A 19,530-nucleotide genomic window follows, 5' to 3' on the forward strand; every position below is an offset into this window, starting at 1 on the left:
AAAACCCCAGCTGAGTTAATTTAAAGCTACTCGAAAAGCACATTTGCAGCAGGATGTTCTTTCTTAAGTTTTTCATGCAAAATATTTAGGTTTTGTTTTGTTGGGTTTTTTTCTGACAGGAGTTTTCTGAGTATAACTTGCATCAGTATAGAAGGGTCCACACAGGTAGTAAAGAAGAGCTGTAGCTGTAGCCTAGCATGTGGCAAAAATTTGCTTTTTGAGAGCTGGATTCCTTCTGAACCTCAGATTGCAAGTGCAGGAGCTGTGTGAATGTGCATGAGTACATGCAAAAGAGGGGAAATCATTGCATATTCTATTGCCAGCATTTATGATTTTTAAAAGATGAGTGGCTAAAGATAAAGTAGAAGGTGGCAAAAGTTGTAGAGTAGAAAGTGCCATCTTGAGATGGATGCGCTGCATGGTTCTAAGTAATTATTCCAATCACGTAGCGTAGGTTATGTATTTATGAAGTATCCTGGGCAGACATGCCAATTGAGTTAAACCCATTAACAATGAATCTTGCAAGAATTCCTACAGGTTCCCATCACTCAATACGAGGCATTAAGATTGAATATAGGCATCAACATAGAAGATTACAGTCTCTGTAGAACTGACACTAGAGAACGGAGACAGGCAAGTCATCATCAGGCACAGAATTCTTCTACTCAGAATAATTGCCTATTTGCTCTGCATTCCAGCTCTATTCCTGGGGCTTAGATCTCCTGCACATCTAGTTAGAACTTGCAGAATTAATATCAGCTTTCCTGTCACCTCACTCATTACTTTTGTCAGGAGAATTGAAGGAGGAAAGTCAAAAACATGTTTTTAGAGGCTATTTCTTACAGACTCCTCTTTTTTCTTTTTTGTTTAAATAGAAACCTGTCTGTTAGCATGTCATGTTATTTCTTTAGGCTACACTGAAAAGGACATCTGAATAAATGGCGATTTTACAATACAGGTATTGTTGCTCAAAGATCATTATTACGTTATCCTTTCTACCCACAACCACACCTTCAAACAAGATTTCAGAATGGAAAAAATAGGTTGAAGAGCAGATTGGATATGTTCTCTTTAGACTTCTATTTCAGAGGACTTCTGTTTTGAGTCTTAGATCATGGGAGCAGTACTTGGAATAATGTAGGAATACAAAGACATGGTTAATTTGTTTAATGTAGTGCTAGGAAATCTCAGGGGACCTTTATGTAAGGAATTATGATATACAGATGGCATATTGAGACTCTTCCCTGGAAAAAAAATAGTGCCTCACTCCTAGTCATGTATAATTCTGTCAAAGGGAAAAAAAAAAAAAAAGGGGGGGGGGGAGGGGGGGCAACGATCTTTTAAACTTGTGAGTAGTTTTCTTTAGAAAGCTGACACGTATTTTCATGCATTTCTGAATGGAGTGGTGGGTGGACAAGGAGTGCCATAAGACCAATAGTCACATAGTCTCACTGACTTCAACAGGTTTGTACTGGCTGAGAAAGACCAAGGAAAGCAGTTAATTTGTTCATGCAGAGGAAATTTGAGTAAATTAATACAATTCCAAAGATGCAGTACTCACGATTGCTACTACAACCAGGTTTGTTCCAAAGAATGTAAACGTTATGGAAAATAAATCACTGGACTTTGTTAGTCACTGCCATGGAAATTAATCAGCGTACTGGAATACTTACTGTCTGCATCTCTCCCTTAACATTGAGGGTTTTTTTCATTGTTTTATGCACACTCATGTATGCCCCTCAACTTCTAGCCACTGTTTCCTCTCTCTGTGCTATAAAAATGTGTAGTATGTAATTTTCATTTATTAGTCACTGTCTCCATGATCTGCCTTATTGTTAATTAACTAATAAATCCTTACAATAGAGTAACAATGCCAGCCAGTGTTTTACAGAAAAATACATGTACTTTTTTGCTGAACTGTTTTGTTTTGTCCTCAATTGTTTTCATGTGGCAGATTTTTTTAGAGGTTCACATACACAAAATAGATATTAGTTTCCAACGTAGTTTTTGAAATATCTTGAAGACAGTATGCATGGAGCAGTTCAACATGAACGAGGAAAGTTAAAAATATGGGTTCATTTTGCTTCTCTGTTATCATTGATCTTGGCTTTGTTGTTGTTTTAAAATATCATTCTCTACATTATTAAAGTGAAGGAGCTTCAGATCACACAAAAATTTTCCAGAAAATAGATTTTATATCAGAATTGGAAATGAAATGAAAAGTAATAAGAAAAGAAATTAGGTTAAAAGGCCGGAAAACCCGTTAGAAACTATATGTCTACGTATTATCTAGCAAATCAAATGTCACGGGAAGACATTTGTGAAATAATTATCAATCATTTAAAACAAAAAGGAAGCAAACAACAGAAGCCTACTTTTTTAATATATATTTATTTCAGGAGCTTAATCTGGGCTGCTAAATCCATCAGTAAAACAATTACATAGCATTATTCTAATTTTAAGAGACATTGAACAGTCACACCTCCCATCATGGTCATACTGTCATCAGCTTTGCTGGAAAGGTCACTCCCCAAACAATTTTCTGTTTAGAGGCAGCACATTGTTGTTGAAGAGAGGGGTTTCACATGGAGGAGAGGAGACAATTGAGAGACCACCAGAGTTGTCAGAGTATGAAAGCTGAACAGTGTTGTGAGTACATGCAGTATGAGACCAGGGGATAGATGTGGGCATTGCCAACAGGAAACTGGGCTTTACAAAAAAAGAATATTGATTGCAAATCTCTTGTGCAGGCATTCAGATTTGTACATGATTCTTTAAGGCCTTGGTGTCTTGAACTGCCTCTTTACTTGTGCCTAAAACTATTAGAACACAGGGACGTGGTAGGAAGATATGGAAGAGAAGATATGTAATTTTTTTATAATCAACTGTATTTTGTTGTTCTTGAAATCAGGCTGCAAAACCTCTTGAAAGTAAACAGGGAGTAGTCTGTATTTAGCTGACTTAAATTTTATTAAGTACAGACTTATTTCTGTCTGTCTTTGCAATAGCATTATCTTTATCTTTATATTAAAATGACAGGGATGTGAGCAGAACCTATTAGGTGACATTGCCCCCTAGGGATAAAGAAGTGTGAGCTTGCAATAGCTAAATATTACAGGAAATAATGCAGGTTTGTTTGAAGGTTTAGATGGCTCACTTTGACTGTTCTGAAGTTCCGTATTTGATAACTTTCCACAGATACCTGGTAACATGCACATATGTAGATACGTGTGTGTATACACGTTATTTGCAGAGACACAAAGACACACACAGTAACGTATATATGTACACCTATAATGGCATTTAATCCTTATTATCATTACAAGCTCAGTTTTCATGGGTACCATAGATTGAGCTGTCTTCTGATGAAGTGTTTTAGTGAGTTGATGGTGGCACTGCAAACTTGGATTGGTGAAAGAGAATTTCTCTCAAATACAGTGAAGTGGAAATGAGTGAAAATAGGGCACCGAGGCATAGCTCTTTGAGGAGGGTTATCTTGTGAATAAATACTGCACAGGAACTCAGGAGATCTGTACTCCTGTGTGACGCTGGACAGCTTGCATTATCCCTGTGCTGCAGCTCATCTCTTTGTGAAACAAAGGAAATACTTCATTACCTTCTGGGAGAATGAATTCATTAGTGCTTGTGAGGTGTCTGCCAACAATGTCCGTGATATGCACCATAAAAACCCCATCTTACTAAGTATACAAAAAGTGGCAACAGAAGGTACCTTAAAAGAGCATGGCATGACAGAGCTTGAGAACTATGTAAACACACTGGTATCCTGATCCTGCAACACTAGGATGTGTTGCATAATGTAAATACAAATAGTTCAGTTAGTGTAAGAACACTCCTCTGGATTTATGAAGCAGGAGTAATAGACAGGGGATTAAACCTACAATAACCATGTTCATATTATATGTCATATAAACACAGTGAAAACTGACAAAAAAAAGCGCAAGTTTGGTCCAAGATAACCAAGATTTCAAATTACTGTGATTTTCTTCTAGTATTGTAAAGCAAGTCTTCCTGATACAAAGGTAAAATATTATTCTGGTTTGATACAAAGCGTCCTCAAGCAAGAGGTTTTGCCCACTTTTGTCTTTGCTTATTCAGGGGCAAAAGCAGCCTGGTGTGAACAGGTTGGGCTGAGTCCTGGGTTGCCATGATTGCATCCAGTGTCACATGTGCTTGTATTTCTGCCCAGGAAATATATTCTCTCCAGACTAGTTAAAAACCCAGTGCACATACCATGTTGCTGACCAGCAAGTTACCAGGAAATCTGATATGACTCTTGTCTCACTGGATGCACAGTTTGATAGATGCACATTAATTATATGGCACATGTCCAAGTAGTCCAGTTCTCTGGGCACCTCAGACAGAGGTGGAGACAAAGAATCTTGCATTTTTCATCTCCAGCTCCACCAGCAAGTCCATGCTTGCCTTTTCAATACAGCTTCCTCCACCCTTGACGTGGAGTTTTAGTATCATTAGTTATCTCATCTCCAGTATTGGAAGTTCTTCCTTCTCAATTCAGAGCTGAGTTTTAGAGCCTGAGGCTCTGTCCTCCCCAATGGTAACAGCCTGAGAAGTAGAACTGTACTGCAGAGGAATTGCAAATGGCAACATTTTTAACCATTTATTGTGGCTCCTTTTAGGTTGAAAAATGAACTAGAATTCTGATTCTGAACCAAATCTAAGTTTCCATTATTCCCCTCATCAACACTGCTTTTAAAGCTGTAAATAAACCACATTCTACCAGGTTTAAGAGTTATAGTCACGTCTAATAAGTGAGTACGGTATTCTTCTGATGTGCTAATCATGTAGCAATAATACTAACATCAGTGTGTTGTGGTTTAATATCTTCTTTATTTGTGTGCAGATCTTAGCTAAAGTGTTTGGACAACATTTGAAAATGTGGGTAGAATTGATGCTTTTGTTTACTCAGTCTTTACCTTACCATTTAAACTTTGTTGTTCCTCTTCTGACCATCCTTAGGACTGTGGAATTTTTTTTCCATCTCTGGATCTGCTACAGAAAATATTCTAGAAAAGTTTCTCTCTCTCTCACTTCAGTTTCTTGGTCTCTCACCAGGTTGCAAAGTTCAGTACTGAGCTGGCCTTTTCATGGCAGGAGAAAGCCATGAGGTGTCTGTTAGGCTTGCCGCATTCCTCACAGTAGAAAAGTTGTTGCTCTTTAATTCTTGCTCTGCTGTGTTGTCTTCAAGTTTTATTAGCAATGTGGAGTAGACTTTGTTCTCTGTCTCCAGGGAAATACTACACTGTAAGTAATAAACCTAGCAAAAAAAAAAAAAAAAAAAAGAAAAAAAAAAAAAGGAAACCGAGCCAGATTAACATCTCTGTTAACAGCGCAGTGAAAAATATGGTCACATTTGCAATGGACTCTTATTAAGCTGGTGGAAATTGCAACCCAGAGGTCATACACTTACATACTGGCAGCAGAATGTTGTCACTCCCTGCTGGCTGATTCATGGAATCATTTGCTATGAAGAAAATTGCTGCATCACATCAGCAGGAAACAGCTTCTGTCAGCCCAGACTCTGATACTGCTGTTTGGTTGTAATCGTGCTTTGAATAGGCTTACACATAGGCTCATCGTGTCAGTATGGCTGTGTCCACATGCCTGCAAACCAAAGAAAGATCCCACCGAAATTGGACAAAACCTAAAAGAATGGTTGTGTTTTGGTATCAGAGCCTGTTACAGTTTTTCATAACATAATTTATCTGGAAGAGAGGTCCTTGCTTTTTCCTCTTTCGTGTAGTCATCTCTAATTTTATATCCCCTGGCACCTAAGTGTTGGATTATATGTGGAGTTTAAAGGTAGGTTTTTAAACTGACTTTGTTAACAGAGACTTGGTATTCTTGTGTAGAGGAGACTCTACAGTCTCCATTTCATTCATCTTTTGATGACAAACAAATGATCTGAAACCATCTATAGTCTTAGTGGTTTCCTCATGGTGCAACAAAACAGTCTTCAGTCTCAGTTTTTGGATAAAATCAAAATTTTTATAAACTTCTGTCATTCTTCTTGCTTTAGGTTGTGATATTTAGCCCATCCAATTGCTTTTTCAATTATAGTGTTTTCTTACTGCAGTTTTGATACTTGTGAAGGCTTCTATTGTAATCCAGAAAAGCATAAGGAAAAGTTGCATTTGCTCTTGTGTGAAGACAGAACATATTCAAGGGCAATTCAGAAGTCTTCCTCTCCCTTCTCTTCCTTGTTTTCCCTTAATTTTCTTAGGTCCTTTTTTTTGCCTGTTTCTATACTTTGTTTTTTTTCTTCTTTTTAACATATTCCTCCTTGTTGTGCTTTGCTCGCTTCTGTTCCAGTATTTCTAACTGAAAGAGTACAGGATTAATTTTTACTTTTCCAAGCTTAGCATTGAAATCATATTCCTTTTGCAATTTCTAGACTCATGGCAAAATAGATTCTGGCATAACCTTCATACAACCTTTGAGGCCTGTATTAAAGAGGGCTAAAGAAGATTAGGCTATCACTCAGTCTCTTAATATGTAAGTTTGCTTCCTCCTCAGCTCTCAGCTGCCAGCTCTGCACTTGGAAATTTCAGAAGGGTTTAGTGTTATCTATTTAATATTCAAGGATATTGTCTTGGGTGGTAATAAAGGTTTTTTGAGCTGTAAGGGTTAGAGTTTTACTTATGTCATAACATATTATATTTAGTGTTGGTATCATCAACACATTTGGAAAAGAGCAAAGAAGTATGAGTAAGATCTTCCACTGTCTTGAGAAAAGATAATTTCATTTTTTGTCTTGCCCTTGGATGAAATATTGTCATAAATAGGTGGCTTACTGGAAAATTCCCAGTAAAACCACTGTGCAGTTTTCTGTCATGGAAATCACAGGTACAATTGTGCCTTGAAGGCGGGAGCTCCAGGTGGCAGGAGCTCCGGGTGCTTCAGGGGTTTACTGCCTTCTTGCCTCCAAGGACATGGAGTCATTGAGCATTGTTTTTTCTAAGGCCCTTTTCTTCCGTTCCCAGCACATATATGCCAGTGCCATGTTTGCTTCCTACCTGCAGACACTTTTTGAAGGGAGAAGCAGCAGTAGCATCCAGAAAAGCCTGTCTTGGAAGTTGTCATGAGGAGCAGCCGATGCACTGACTTGGGGCTATGGGGGGAGGCTGTTGTCTCCGGTTGCGTTATGCAGTCAGGGTCATGTTCTGAGATGCTGCTTGCCCCTCTGCTGGGGAGAAAAAGGGAAGGGGTATCAGTGTCCTTACTTGGATGTTGTTTACAAAGTATTCCATCCCTCCCTTTGGGCCTGTTTGCAGGAGGAGATGGTAGAGGATACAGTGAGATTTTGTGGTACACAGTAATTAATCTGTCCAAGGTGATTAGTGTGATTTGGATATTCTCTACTACAGTGAAATGAACTCCTGCCTTCAGGAATCAGTCAGTCACTGGCTCGTAAATGCTCTCTGCTGTGTGACCTACACCCGGCTATGGTTCTGACTCAGTCAGGGTCAAATCCAGTTTTTGAAGGTATTCCTGCATTTAAGTGCTGGCGCTGCTGTTTGTTAGCTTCTAGCAAACTCTCTTATTTTAGGCCATACATATTGTGTCTTCCAGTGAATGCAGTAGAAAAAAATGAAAGAAGGGCAATTACAAAAAAATAATTTTCCCCTCAACTTTTCCTTCTTTCTCACAGTAGTAGCAAAACTATATTGCTCAGCTATGTTTTAGATTGTAAGTGGAGTTTTTGCTTCAGCACCCAGGAGTTGTTGTTGAAGTATGTGTTTATTAGAACTGATTTAAATAAAAGGATTTCTATTAGGCAGTCTGAGGAAAAAAAAAAAAATAAATCAGGTATTTCTGAATATTTTTAAACTGTGGAACAAGTTGATAGTTGGTTAAAAATTTGGTTTATTTGTTCTTTTACACAGGGATATTTCATGCATCCACACTGACCAATCCTTCTAGGAATATGCTGCTTCCGTTCTGATATCAAGCAGGTCATGTTACTGCTTTGACCATGCAAAGGGCCTCTTGACCCAAATAAAGTCTTTTTTCTTACTGTAAGAATTTTCTACTGCTACTTTTTAACAGGCTGTGAGTAGAGCTGCAAATACTGTTAGCATTATATTTATGGCCAATTTTTTATTGCCATCACCATTCACAAAGATACAACAGATATGTCTTTTCCCACAACTGGTAAACAAAATGTAGTATTTGAACATGTACATCTGAATTAAATAAGCTAATGGTCATAAATGAAGCATTTTTTTCCTCATACAGTTTAACACTGAGTTGCAGAAGTTCTGGACATAAATGGTGTACATATGTTGGAGTGTGAGCAGCAAATGTCAAGACTCAACCTCAGTTAGTTAAAAATAAATGTCTGTGTACAGCAATTATAATTTTGCTGGTGGGAAGAAAGCATTGTATTGACATAAGACACTTGGCTAGGTTTCCTTGTTTGTATTGAAGACATATGTTTGCAAAGAATTTTATTTTCTCCATAGTATTAGTTCTAGCAGTGTCACAGAGACAAGGAATGATATGATGGTAATGATCTAGTTTATGTATAATAAATACTAAATAAAAAGCGATAAATGATTTAATAAAATCAGATTTTTAAAAATAAATTCAATCCTAAATAATAAAGAAATGCTTAAGCAGCTACATGCAGTAACCTTGTATTAGCAGAGCTAGAATTAGTTCTTTGTACTGCATAAATTCCAATAATTTTCTCTTTGGATTGTCAGTGCAAGTAAGTTTTTCTTATTGGAATAATAGCAAAGCCTCTGTGATCAATAACATTAGTTTATGAGAATAGTAAAAATAGATTTTCTAGCAGAAGCGCAGAGCTATTGTTTTGAGAAGCAGCTTCAGATAAAAGCTTTGCATTTGCTCTTTTCTCCCGAGACTACTAAAGAGAACACTAAAAAGTAAAATGGGTGACCACAGAAGCAAGTAGGGTCACCCATTACCAGAGATTCATTTTATTTCCATTAGAGGGGAACTAGAAAGCATCTCACACTATTTGCACCTGATTTTCCATTATAAATTACGGTACATGAGATCATTTAAAATTCGCTGAGGCTTTCAGATGAAGCAGACTCTGTTGCTGTTCCTTAATAATTGAACAATAAGAAATACAAGATCTCCATTTTCATCCAAACAAAATAATGTTTGGGATTATGGGAGAGGGCAAAAAGGTATATGAAGCACAGTCTTCCCAAAAGCTCACAGGGCAATCTCAGATGGGATTTAAAGAGTGGATTTGGGTTCACATTTAGAGGATGAGTTTTTCTATGTTGGCTTTTACCTGCAGAGTGGAGTCTTGGGAGCACACACTCAGCTGGTGTACTTTGGTACAGGAGCTTTCAAGTGCTACACAGTAGGAGTAAATGCACTAAAGTCAGGGTGCTACTTGATTAAAAAACGTGATACAACTCAGACCTGTCCTCTAGTTCACTGCTGCAACGTAAGAATTTTCAACTTTAGTGCTTATCCAGGGTGAGAGGCAGCACAGTGAGACTGCAGAACCTCACTCTTTAGTTTTTTGCTGAAAAGTAGTTCCTGATGACAGGCTAGTGGTTGTCTTGACTTTCTTCACTTGTTGTTACTGATGGGATTGCAGCTTTAAGTTTAAAGACCCAATGAAACTCTAATGCCTGTTATTTTTTTAGCGGTGGCACTGAAAGAAAAATGCTAGGAGAGAAAATGAAGTTCGTGATTGAGACTCCAGCATAACTCCTGTCATATTTACTTCCAGTTCAAGCCATAGGCCAGGAGCTTGTGCTAAAAGGCATTGAAGGTCTTGAAAGTGTTCTCATAAACTTCACTGGATCTTCGGTTGTATGTTATTCGCCTGATCTCCTAGTTCCTTGTCATACATAGAAGTATGTGCCTATGTGGCAAGTCATGGTCTGGGAATTCACAATGGAAACCAGTAAAATTTCTTAAAATGCTTTCAGGAATATTTTAAGTTTAGCATTTTTTTCATTTTGCTTGAAGGAATCAAATCCTGACTGAATACATGTAGTCTAATAAGCCTCCGAAGCAGTAATTGTACAAGAGGCCAATGGCATAAAAATGGTAAAAGCAACCACTTTTGGTCGCTTTAGGGGACCACTGCATTATCATATCTTATTCTACTAATTACTTGCATAGTTTTCAGAAGAGATATTTAGGCTCTTCTTTCTTCAGTGGCTTGCTTAATTACTCTGGCATGAGAAAAATACTGGGGAGCTGTGGCACCTAAGTTCCACACAAAAATTCTTTTAACGTGGAAAGATGGCTTGGTTTCTTAAGTATTCACTTTTTAACAGTGCTGTTTGGATGAATGTGGGGCTTTGCTTATTTAACAAAAAAAAAACCAAAACAATCAATAGTTGATACCTACTTGTTTCAATATTTATTTATTATCTGTCTCACAGATATTAAGTGCTTTGAATGACTTGTAACCAATACTCCTCTTCAAAATATGATACTGTTTTATTTTTTTGGCACTTCTAGTGAGGCAGGAATCCAAGGGAGTCTATCAAAGTGTTTTTGCAGGAGGTATTAACCTAGCCAAATTTTTTAATTAGAATTGGCACATTAAAACAATGTGACCCAAATTTCAGTTGGTTAAGGGTCCTGTCCAAATGTAATGGAAAATACAAGTCTGAGTGCTGGTGCGTTGAAATTATTCCTGCAAACAGATGCACGTAGGTAGTTAGTTTGATTGTCCAGTTTGATTGACCTCCCCTTTCCCTGTAAAGGCTCTTGGATAAATTAAAAAATAGCAAAACGAATCACTTCTCAAAGACACCATTTCCTTTTCATCCAGTAGTTACAGGTTGTGATGAGTTGTCATAGCACTGGGCACAAAGGGTGAGCTACATCTGCTTTCCCTGGCCAAAGTCACGGGCCCAACTCTGTGCTCTTGCTCGAAGTTGCCTCAAATTTAAATTAGACTTCAGTAGAGTAGCTTTGGATTCACTGAGAATCTCTTTCTAACTTCTGTGAACTCGGATTCAGGCCTTTTCTTCAAAATAAAGACAGAATCCAACATTGAAGTTAATAGTATTATTTAGTTAGTATTACTCAATTAAGTTCATTCATTAATTCCTTAATTCTGTTCTGTATTTGCTTCTCATCCACTCTTGCTCTCCAACAGAGACCAGCAGTAGAGTTGGTTGAGAGATGGAGTTTGTTAAAATAAAAATATGCCATCGTATTACACATTCCAGCACTGCTCTAATACTGCATTTCAGCTTTGCTATTTTAATTATTTTGTTTAAGTTTCAATACCATATTGAAGCATCTGTTTCTGTACATTATCTCCATAAAGTAATGTATGGAGATTTAACAGTTTCTCCTTATCAGCAACATTGGAATGTAATGTTTTAATAGGCCTCACTCAGGCGCTCCCAATCTGCTCTTCTGTTGAAGACTTTAAAAATGAAAATATTTTTTTAAACAAAAACAAACTGTAAAACGAATGTCGCAGTTTCTCATAAAAAGGGGACTCTAGTTTCTGATCTGCTCTAACAAATCCTTATGGGGGCTTCTGCAACACTTTGATGGAGTATAACTTTTCTATGTAGTAGCTGGAGTGTTTGCATTGATTGCAACAAGATTTGGACCACACTTCTCAGTTGGCATGCTGTTTCTCCAACATATGCATACAGGTAGCTGTTCTATCTGCTCTAAGTAATTTGTGTGTCACAGAATAGAATACTAACTTTATGCTTGGTGCACTGTTTATCCTTTGGGATTTATTTTCCTTTTCTAATGTATCTTGCTTTTCAGAAATAGTTATTATACAAAAAGATGAAAGGTTTTCTTCCTATTTCTTAAGATAAAGAGGTAAATTAGAGATTAGTTAAGCTACAATACAGTTTATCAAAAGTACGTAACTTTTTTTTTTCTTGTTAGCCAAACAGATGTTTGCTTTATAATTGTTGCTTTGGGGTATTTTTCTGCTATGCAAATCTGTTTCCCCAATTTCTGTAATTTTATTGTGAAAGTGGTACATTGTAGAAACTAAAATGCAATGTTAACTCCTTGTTTTGCTTTCATAAGCATCTGTCCCATCCATTGAATGTCATGTGGTTAAATTGAACTGTAAACCTACTGGACAAATATGCTGCATATTGCTTGACCTGTGTAAAAGCATTGGCTCTTAAAAAAACACTGAGCAGCAGGGAATCATTTGAATATGTAATAGTGTACTTTCATTCTGCCTCTATGTATATATGCTAGAGTCTGTCCTATGACATCACATCCAGTATCTTGGACTCCTGGGAAAAAATCTATTACTCCACAAAATTATCAGCTCTGTCCTTCAACAAGTCAAGCACTCCATGTCAGTTAGGACGATGTGTTTATTTGCTTCATTACTTACAGTTTCCTTATTTAGCTGAGGCTTTGTCCTTGTCTATCCTTTTGTCCTCTCATGTCACCATCTTTTGTGATTCTTCAATTGGTATAGTTGTGTTTTCTCATCTTCCTTCAAGTTCAAGTTTTATTCATTTATGACTTTGGAATGAATAATTACTGTGTGACTAAAATTTCCTAGAAGCCAGTGGACTCACTAGAGCAGAGGGTCACTCTGGTGATGGAGTCTTGAAACTTCTACAGTTTAAAATCTTACAACAATGAAATTAATTTTGTAAACGAAGTCTGTGGGTTCTGTAAAGACAATAGTCCTACTGGGTACATCAGTCTGAGCCCAGGTATAGAATAAGAACTTTAACTTGCTCTATTCTGCCTTGCTTGTAGAGCTTTTGTTTCTCTCATGTCTCTCTCTGAAATACTGGATGAGTAAACAGGTCTGCTTACGAAGTGACTTGTATGTTACCGTAGGATTAAGTTTTTGTTAAAGACTGAAAGTGATTGATCTGTGACTGACAAAGGGGTTGGTTCTTGCAAGGATCTTTCAATCAGATACTCCGTGTGTTATACACATGAAAATGTCATCAAAGTACTTAAAAATTGGAAGGGAGTTAAGAAAAGCAGTTATCAAAGCTTGATCAGTTTGGATGCCTGATGTAACAGTGAACTCAGTTATTGCTCTGCTCCATCTTCTATGGTGGAGGAGGATTTACCAAGGCTGAAAAATAAATTATTCCAACTTTCTCATAAAAACATACTTTGAAAAACATCATTGACTTCACTGACCATTCATTGATATGCCAGTGACTTTCCCATATTTTTTTTCACATTAGCAAAATGAAGTTTTTTGAAGACCCACATGAATGTGCACAATTCACTTGTTGCTAGGCTGTCTACAGGAAATGTTACTGTCATTTTTGCACAAGATGAGACTCTTTCTGACATGCTGGAAAATATTCTGTCTTCAAAAATATTCATCCTGAAAGCAGTTAAAATATATAAATATGTTCTTGTTAATCCTTTTATATATATATATATATATAATGCTTACCGTTGCTGGACAGATGATTCTGTATGACTACAAATTGTAAGTTTTGGAGGACAAGCTTTTCTCAGTAACTCTTGAGATAGAAAAAGTTTCAGAGCACCTGAAATAGTGAAAATTATTCAATGAATGCAAATGACAGCTTTCATCTTCCTTTATGAAGCACATGCTCATGAATATATACATTTTTGCATATTCAGAAACTCAAGTGTATTTGCCTTCCGATGAATGAAAGAATAATGAAATTATGTATTCAGAACTAGTTAAAACTTGGGGTTTTGTTGAATTCTCCAGTTTAATTGAAGTTGCTTTCCTGAGATGGAACATTGCAAAGAGGCTGCCACATTCAAGAAGGGGGTACTATTATCCCCTTCTCTTTCCATCTAAAGGTTTTGTCCCATTTTAAATACCACTGTTGCTTTCAGTGATATAGCAGCCTTTTGGCAGTTCAGCACTGTCTATCTTCACAGTCTGTCCATCTAATGTAGCAGAGCATGAGAAGCTGGTCTCCTAAGGGAACTCCAACAATATCGACAGGCTTCATTGACATAAAACCAGTCTCTCTCTTTCACCTCCCCTGAACTCTTGGAGTAAATTCAGGGCCTGATTGAAGAGAGATAGGGCTTTAGCCATTGACTTCCATGGGAACAGAATTTGAACACTAGCAACTGCTGCCCTCTGCTAAAGCAGCCCTGAATATCTTGGCAAATGCTGTTTAGAAGCACTATCAATTTGATCCCGCTTCCTTCTCAGGACTGAAAGCCAAGTTCTATTTATGTCTTATTAACTAGAGCAGGCTTTGGAGGGGAACTACAGCAAGCATTTAAATCTTCTTCTTGAAAAATGGGTTATGGCTTAATGAACCTTGTTCAGGTTAAAGCTGTTATTTATTCTTGATATTTCTATTTGTTACTGTCAGATAGAAGTCAAAGAAAGAGCAGTGCCTTCTAACTCAAAGAGTTTATCAGGATGGAATAGCCTGAAATTTGTCTCAAGTGAATCAATTCTCACTTTTCTAACAGGAAAATACCAACAGTAGATTTTCCAGATGTGCTTCAAAATACCACACATGCTCAAAACTTTGAGGATATCAAGAACCTAATAAACAGATGTGCTTATTTGTTCAAAATATGAACATCTGCAGATATCCAAATTACATTTTCTATTAAGTCGGCAGTACAAAAGGTGAGAGAAGAAGCAGGGGCACAGATATTTATTTTCAGTCTGTGTGTTCACAAAAGGGAAAAGGAGAAAAGTAAAAATTCCATCCATAAATTGATGAGTGCCTGTCCAGAATAGAAGAGAGCAAAACCAGAAGTTTGTAAGACTTCTATTTTTTCCTTCTTCCCCTTCTGAAGTATTTTGGGGGGAAATATCCCCCTTCTGCTTTAAATCTTTGACGGTCATGTAATGCTGATATTGTTTGAATTGTTTTAATCAATATCCATAGTACCTAATTGTGATTTTTTTTTTCTTGTCTGAAGTAATTTTATTATTTTTAAAGCACTTCTGACATTTCATGAAAACATTAAAAAGAAATTCCACTTGGAACTATTTTGCTGATACAGTGGAATAGGATATGCTTTTCCAATATCTTCTGTTGTTATTTATTGGATTAGTAAGAGTGATGGTACTAATGTCAAACATTAATGTGCATCTAATCTTGCAAAGTCTAGAGGACCTTTCTTACAAGGGATTTCAAGAGGGCTGAAGTAAACCAGAGATTCCAGTTCTTCTGTTTACTTAGAGCCACATGTTTGAACTCCTATGAATCAGTTACACTCTACCTTATTTCCTGAAAGAAGAAATATTATTAATTTGATTTTTTTATATTTTGAGCTTGGTTACTATAGTGGTTTCCAGGTGTAAATGATTAAGACCTACATTCCTTCAGAGCTAATAAGATGTTTTTCCTATCTTGTTGGATGTGATATGCCATGTACCTGTGATTTAAAAAAAAAATACCCAAACAACCCCAAACCATCTTATCTGGTCTCTGTCCTCCTGTCAGAACATTTTCTTTTGGTCTTTTTGGTTATGTTAATGTTGATCAAAATAAATCAACTCTTCCCTTAGAATTCCCCTCAAGTGGCTGTATAGGAATATTACGTCCCATGCAGAAACTTGTCCATGAAGGGTGTGATACTGTTGTCCTTTTTCAGCTTCTTCCCTACCTCCTGAAAAGTCTGTCTGATGTTCTTGACATTTTTTCTAGATGGGGGAGATAAAAGCTGTTTTGCAGTTCTATTCAGTCTCAGTCAATTTTAGGAAGCCCCCAGTTAACAAATAAGAGGTTGTCAGATGGTAATGCTGGATATTGGGAAGTCCAGAAAAGCAACAGCTTCCTATTTGTGGTTGGCTAATGTATAGAGAGAATATGGGGTAAACCATGTGACTTCCTAGCTGGCTCAACCACATCATAGTATATGGGCTAATACCACATGTGTACATTAGCAGGTCATTACAGCATGTGTAAATATCCAATGTGCAGATTGTTTTTGGATGCTCCTTCTAATGGCATCATATGTTGCTTGATAGTTATTCAGTGCTTGAAACAAAAAGCTTTTGAAGCTTCAGATGTGACGTTCAATAGATCTTTCTCTAATGCTGGCTTAGCACCTGCTCCTCCCTCACAGTCACATCAAAGAGAATTGTAAGTAACTGATTTGAAGTCATGCAGCATCACACTGTGGAGTAAAACTGGTGGAACTGCAGGGCAGTCAGCCCTGTAAAACCTCTCTATCGGCAGAAAGAATCTCTACAGCCACCTGGATGCTTTTAACCCTTCATTATTTAAAATTTAAAATGGTTGCCTGTGCATAGCTTCTACTAGAATCTGATACAATAATCGAAGTCAGAGGTGGGGAAGGACCTCTGGGGTCACACAGTTGAGCTTTCTGCCAGTAATGGATTGTTCCCTGCGGTTCAGTTTCTAGTGACCTTGGAAATTACTAGCCTGGTAAAATGGTAATGAAAGAAACAAAGCTTCAGAACTAGCCAAAGTGATGCTGTCCCAATGAGAAACTGTCTTTGATGTGAGATTCTCTAGCTATGTTGCTTCTTTGTTGCAGTTTTGAAGTGGTCTCAGTTTTAGTCTATGCTTTCTGACCCATTTTGAGCTGGCTGTAACTGTGAGATTGGAGGAGGTGAGCTTCTTTGAACTTTACGTTTACTATGACATGAACTTTAACCAAATCTTTAATTTTACTACAAATAAGTCAGCAACTTGTAATGAGTTATAATAACTTATAACTAATCCCCTGTACTGCAACATTTCCTTCATGTCCTGCACTTTTATTCTTACAGCATTTCTAGCTTCCCAGAAACAGGAAGAGAGGGAATAAAAAGAGGTTTCTTGCCTTTTTCCATCAAAACCCCTGGGTATTTAACTAGAATCTCTATTTATCGTGCTTGCGAACCCGGAAATTCCTGAAAAAATTCAGATGTGACACGTTATTTATAGATTTTTTTTTTTCAACCAGGCCAATATTGGTTTACTTGTTGATGTAGGCAATAAAGGACAGTCTTGACATTACACCTAATGAAGTGGGTAGAATTTGGCCCCTCTTTTAAGAAGGAGGTTACAAAGGCAAGTGCGCATTGGCAAGCTAATTATGCTTTTGGCTGAGAAGTATTTTAGGGGGCATTTAAAAGCTGGGTAGGTGGGTAAAGATCCTAAGACAGTTTCCTTCCAGTTGTACCCATTTGCTGCTTCACTAGGGGGTCCAATTATGAGCTGGTTTTTGGGGTGTGCAGCTCTTTGAATATCCTTTCCTCCTGTGGCACTGGACCCCTGACTATTGTAATTGCACACACCAGATCTCAGTTGGAGAGGAAAGGGGTTTTTCTCAGCTGCCAACTTGCTTAAAAGACGGTTTAAGAGGGAAAGAAAGCTAATCAGACTGTGCTTGGCAAAAGTCTCTATTTTATTCTGTTTATTCCGATTTTTAAAGGATTGGGTGCTGAGAAACACAAAAGAGTGAGAACACTTATTCCTTAAACAGATTCTTGCAACGCTTTTACAATAAAAACAGAAAGCTGCTTTAGTAAAGCAGTGTTTATCCTTGCACTAATGCTGGTCATGAATACGTGTCTAACTTAGCTGGAACTAATGCCTGACTCTACGATTCCACTACAGCAACTTCACATTCTGCGTAGGCTGATTATTTTTTCAACAATATTTGCTACATTCTTTTAAAGACTGCCAGTATATATTTTTTTGAAGCTTAGTTAGTAAGAACAGCTGCCAGTGGAGTCAAGGCTAAAAGAGGCAAAAAATATCTGCAGAAGGCAGGATTTTACTTCAAAAGATCAGTATTACAAAGCACTACTGTTGCTGGTATAATCACTTTCTTGGGGGGGATGCTAATATAGACTGGGTTTCTTGTCTTTGCAGCCCCTACTGAGCCTTTGCTGTGCAAATTTGCTGATGGAGGGCAAAAGAAGCGCCAGAATCAAAGCAAATACACACAGAATGGAAGGCCGTGGCCCAGAGAAGGAGAGGTAAGTGCCACGTGGCAATTATTTTCCCGGGGTTTGGCAGAAGTCAGCTGCAGACCTGGAGGTCTCCCTTTCAGCGCTACAACAAAATCAGGTTACACACAAAGTACGATATTTTTTCGTAGAGAAAGGTATATAAGCAAGGGGGAGAGGGAATTTTATGAAAATGTCTGGAGTGTGAAGGTACAGAAAAAGAATTTCAGAGCCTCGTGTGGAACTTTGTGCAGCCTTGTCTCACTGTGAGCACCCTGTCTGCAGCCAGACCTGAGCCCGGTGTTCTCTTATTGATGTGCCATCAGCAACTGTGGCATACCTTTTATAAACCCAAAATCCATTTACACTTACACAACTCAACGATGTTATCTTCTCCATCTAATTCCTGCTGATAAAACATCATCAAGGAATAGGTGGATTGTTACAAAAGGGAAAGATGGACTTGCATATCAAAATGCATGGTCCATGTAAAAGTTATTAAAAAGCTTACCTGAACTGGGCTATTAATTCTGTCAAAACAGTTTACACTAACCTCATCCCCATCACGTGTGCAAAGTTAAAAAAAAATAAAATCTAATGGTTGCTTTTTGCTCTACTGCAAATAGTCTTGTACTAGAGTTTCCTTTCTATATAAGTGTACATGAAGTGACTCCAACTGCACGTGAAATAGGAAAGAAATTTATTTGAATCTTCAAGGGTTTGTTTACTCTTCTTGAATGTTCCTGTAGGCTAATGACACTTGAATATATGAGGTAGATTTGGTCTTATGCATGATTATAGCTAGGAAGGCTGAAGGACTTGTCCAAAACACCTAGTCTTTGTGTTGCTGAGGGGTTTGGTTTTTATTTGGGTTTTTGGGATTGTTGTTTGTTTGGGTTTTTTTTGAGGGTGTGGTTTGCTGTATTTACTGCAGTTTCACAAAGCAAATAAACAAAAAGTATGTGGAATTTCTGAGTTACATGTTTCTAGAGGATTTCTGCTTTTTTGTAACTACTTGAATTTTCTAGCTAGTACTTCTAGCTTGTGACATATACACTCTATCACGATTGGTGAGCTTCTAAAACAAATGGAAAGACATTTTGAAAGAATAAAAGTTTCTCCCTCCAGCAAGGTGGTTATCATACACTGTTCCAGCAGCAACACTCCAAAATATTGTTTGTTTTGTGGGCTAAAGGTGCCAGCGTGGGAGCTACATTTGCAACAAGACATTAAAGAAATGTCCAAAGGTTTGTTGCACTCTTTTACATCATGTCTCAAAAAATGGAGATGTCGTCTTAGGAGCCATTATGGTTTGTCATGTTAAGGATCTAAGGAAGAACAAGTGCCCAAGAAGTACTTCAAGCAGTAGACTCAGATCATCATATTCACAGCTTCAAAACCAAAGTTCTATAATAGGAGACAATAAAAAAATCTTAAATAAGGTCAACAATCCATATTTTAAAGAGCTCTAAATCCCTGTTTAAATAGTAAACACTATCAAAGCTATTATCTCCACTGTTCTATGCTTCCTTCAGTTCAAATCAATAAACATGAGAGTATAAACTAAGCCAACAAGCCACCATTATGTCTATGGCCTGAGGGCATCAGCTCATTACAGTGCATAGTTCACTTGCTGCTAGTGG

At 37.5% G+C, this 19,530-nt stretch overlaps 1 protein-coding gene across 6 annotated transcripts in view; it reads left to right on the plus strand.

Annotated features, from left to right (window-relative positions):
* Nucleotides 1-19,530, plus strand: part of RBMS3 (RNA binding motif single stranded interacting protein 3) — a 448,136-nt gene that overhangs the window by 338,799 nt on the left and 89,807 nt on the right. For all 6 annotated transcript variants that reach the window (XM_051612906.1, XM_051612908.1, XM_051612907.1 and 3 more), the window contains exon 7: nucleotides 17,811-17,917. In XM_051612906.1, coding sequence (XP_051468866.1) covers nucleotides 17,811-17,917 — 107 coding nt within the window. The remainder of the gene's footprint in view (nucleotides 1-17,810; nucleotides 17,918-19,530) is intronic.

This window comes from Apus apus, chromosome 2, assembly GCF_020740795.1.
Source record: "Apus apus isolate bApuApu2 chromosome 2, bApuApu2.pri.cur, whole genome shotgun sequence".
Classification (NCBI taxonomy): domain Eukaryota; kingdom Metazoa; phylum Chordata; class Aves; order Apodiformes; family Apodidae; genus Apus; species Apus apus.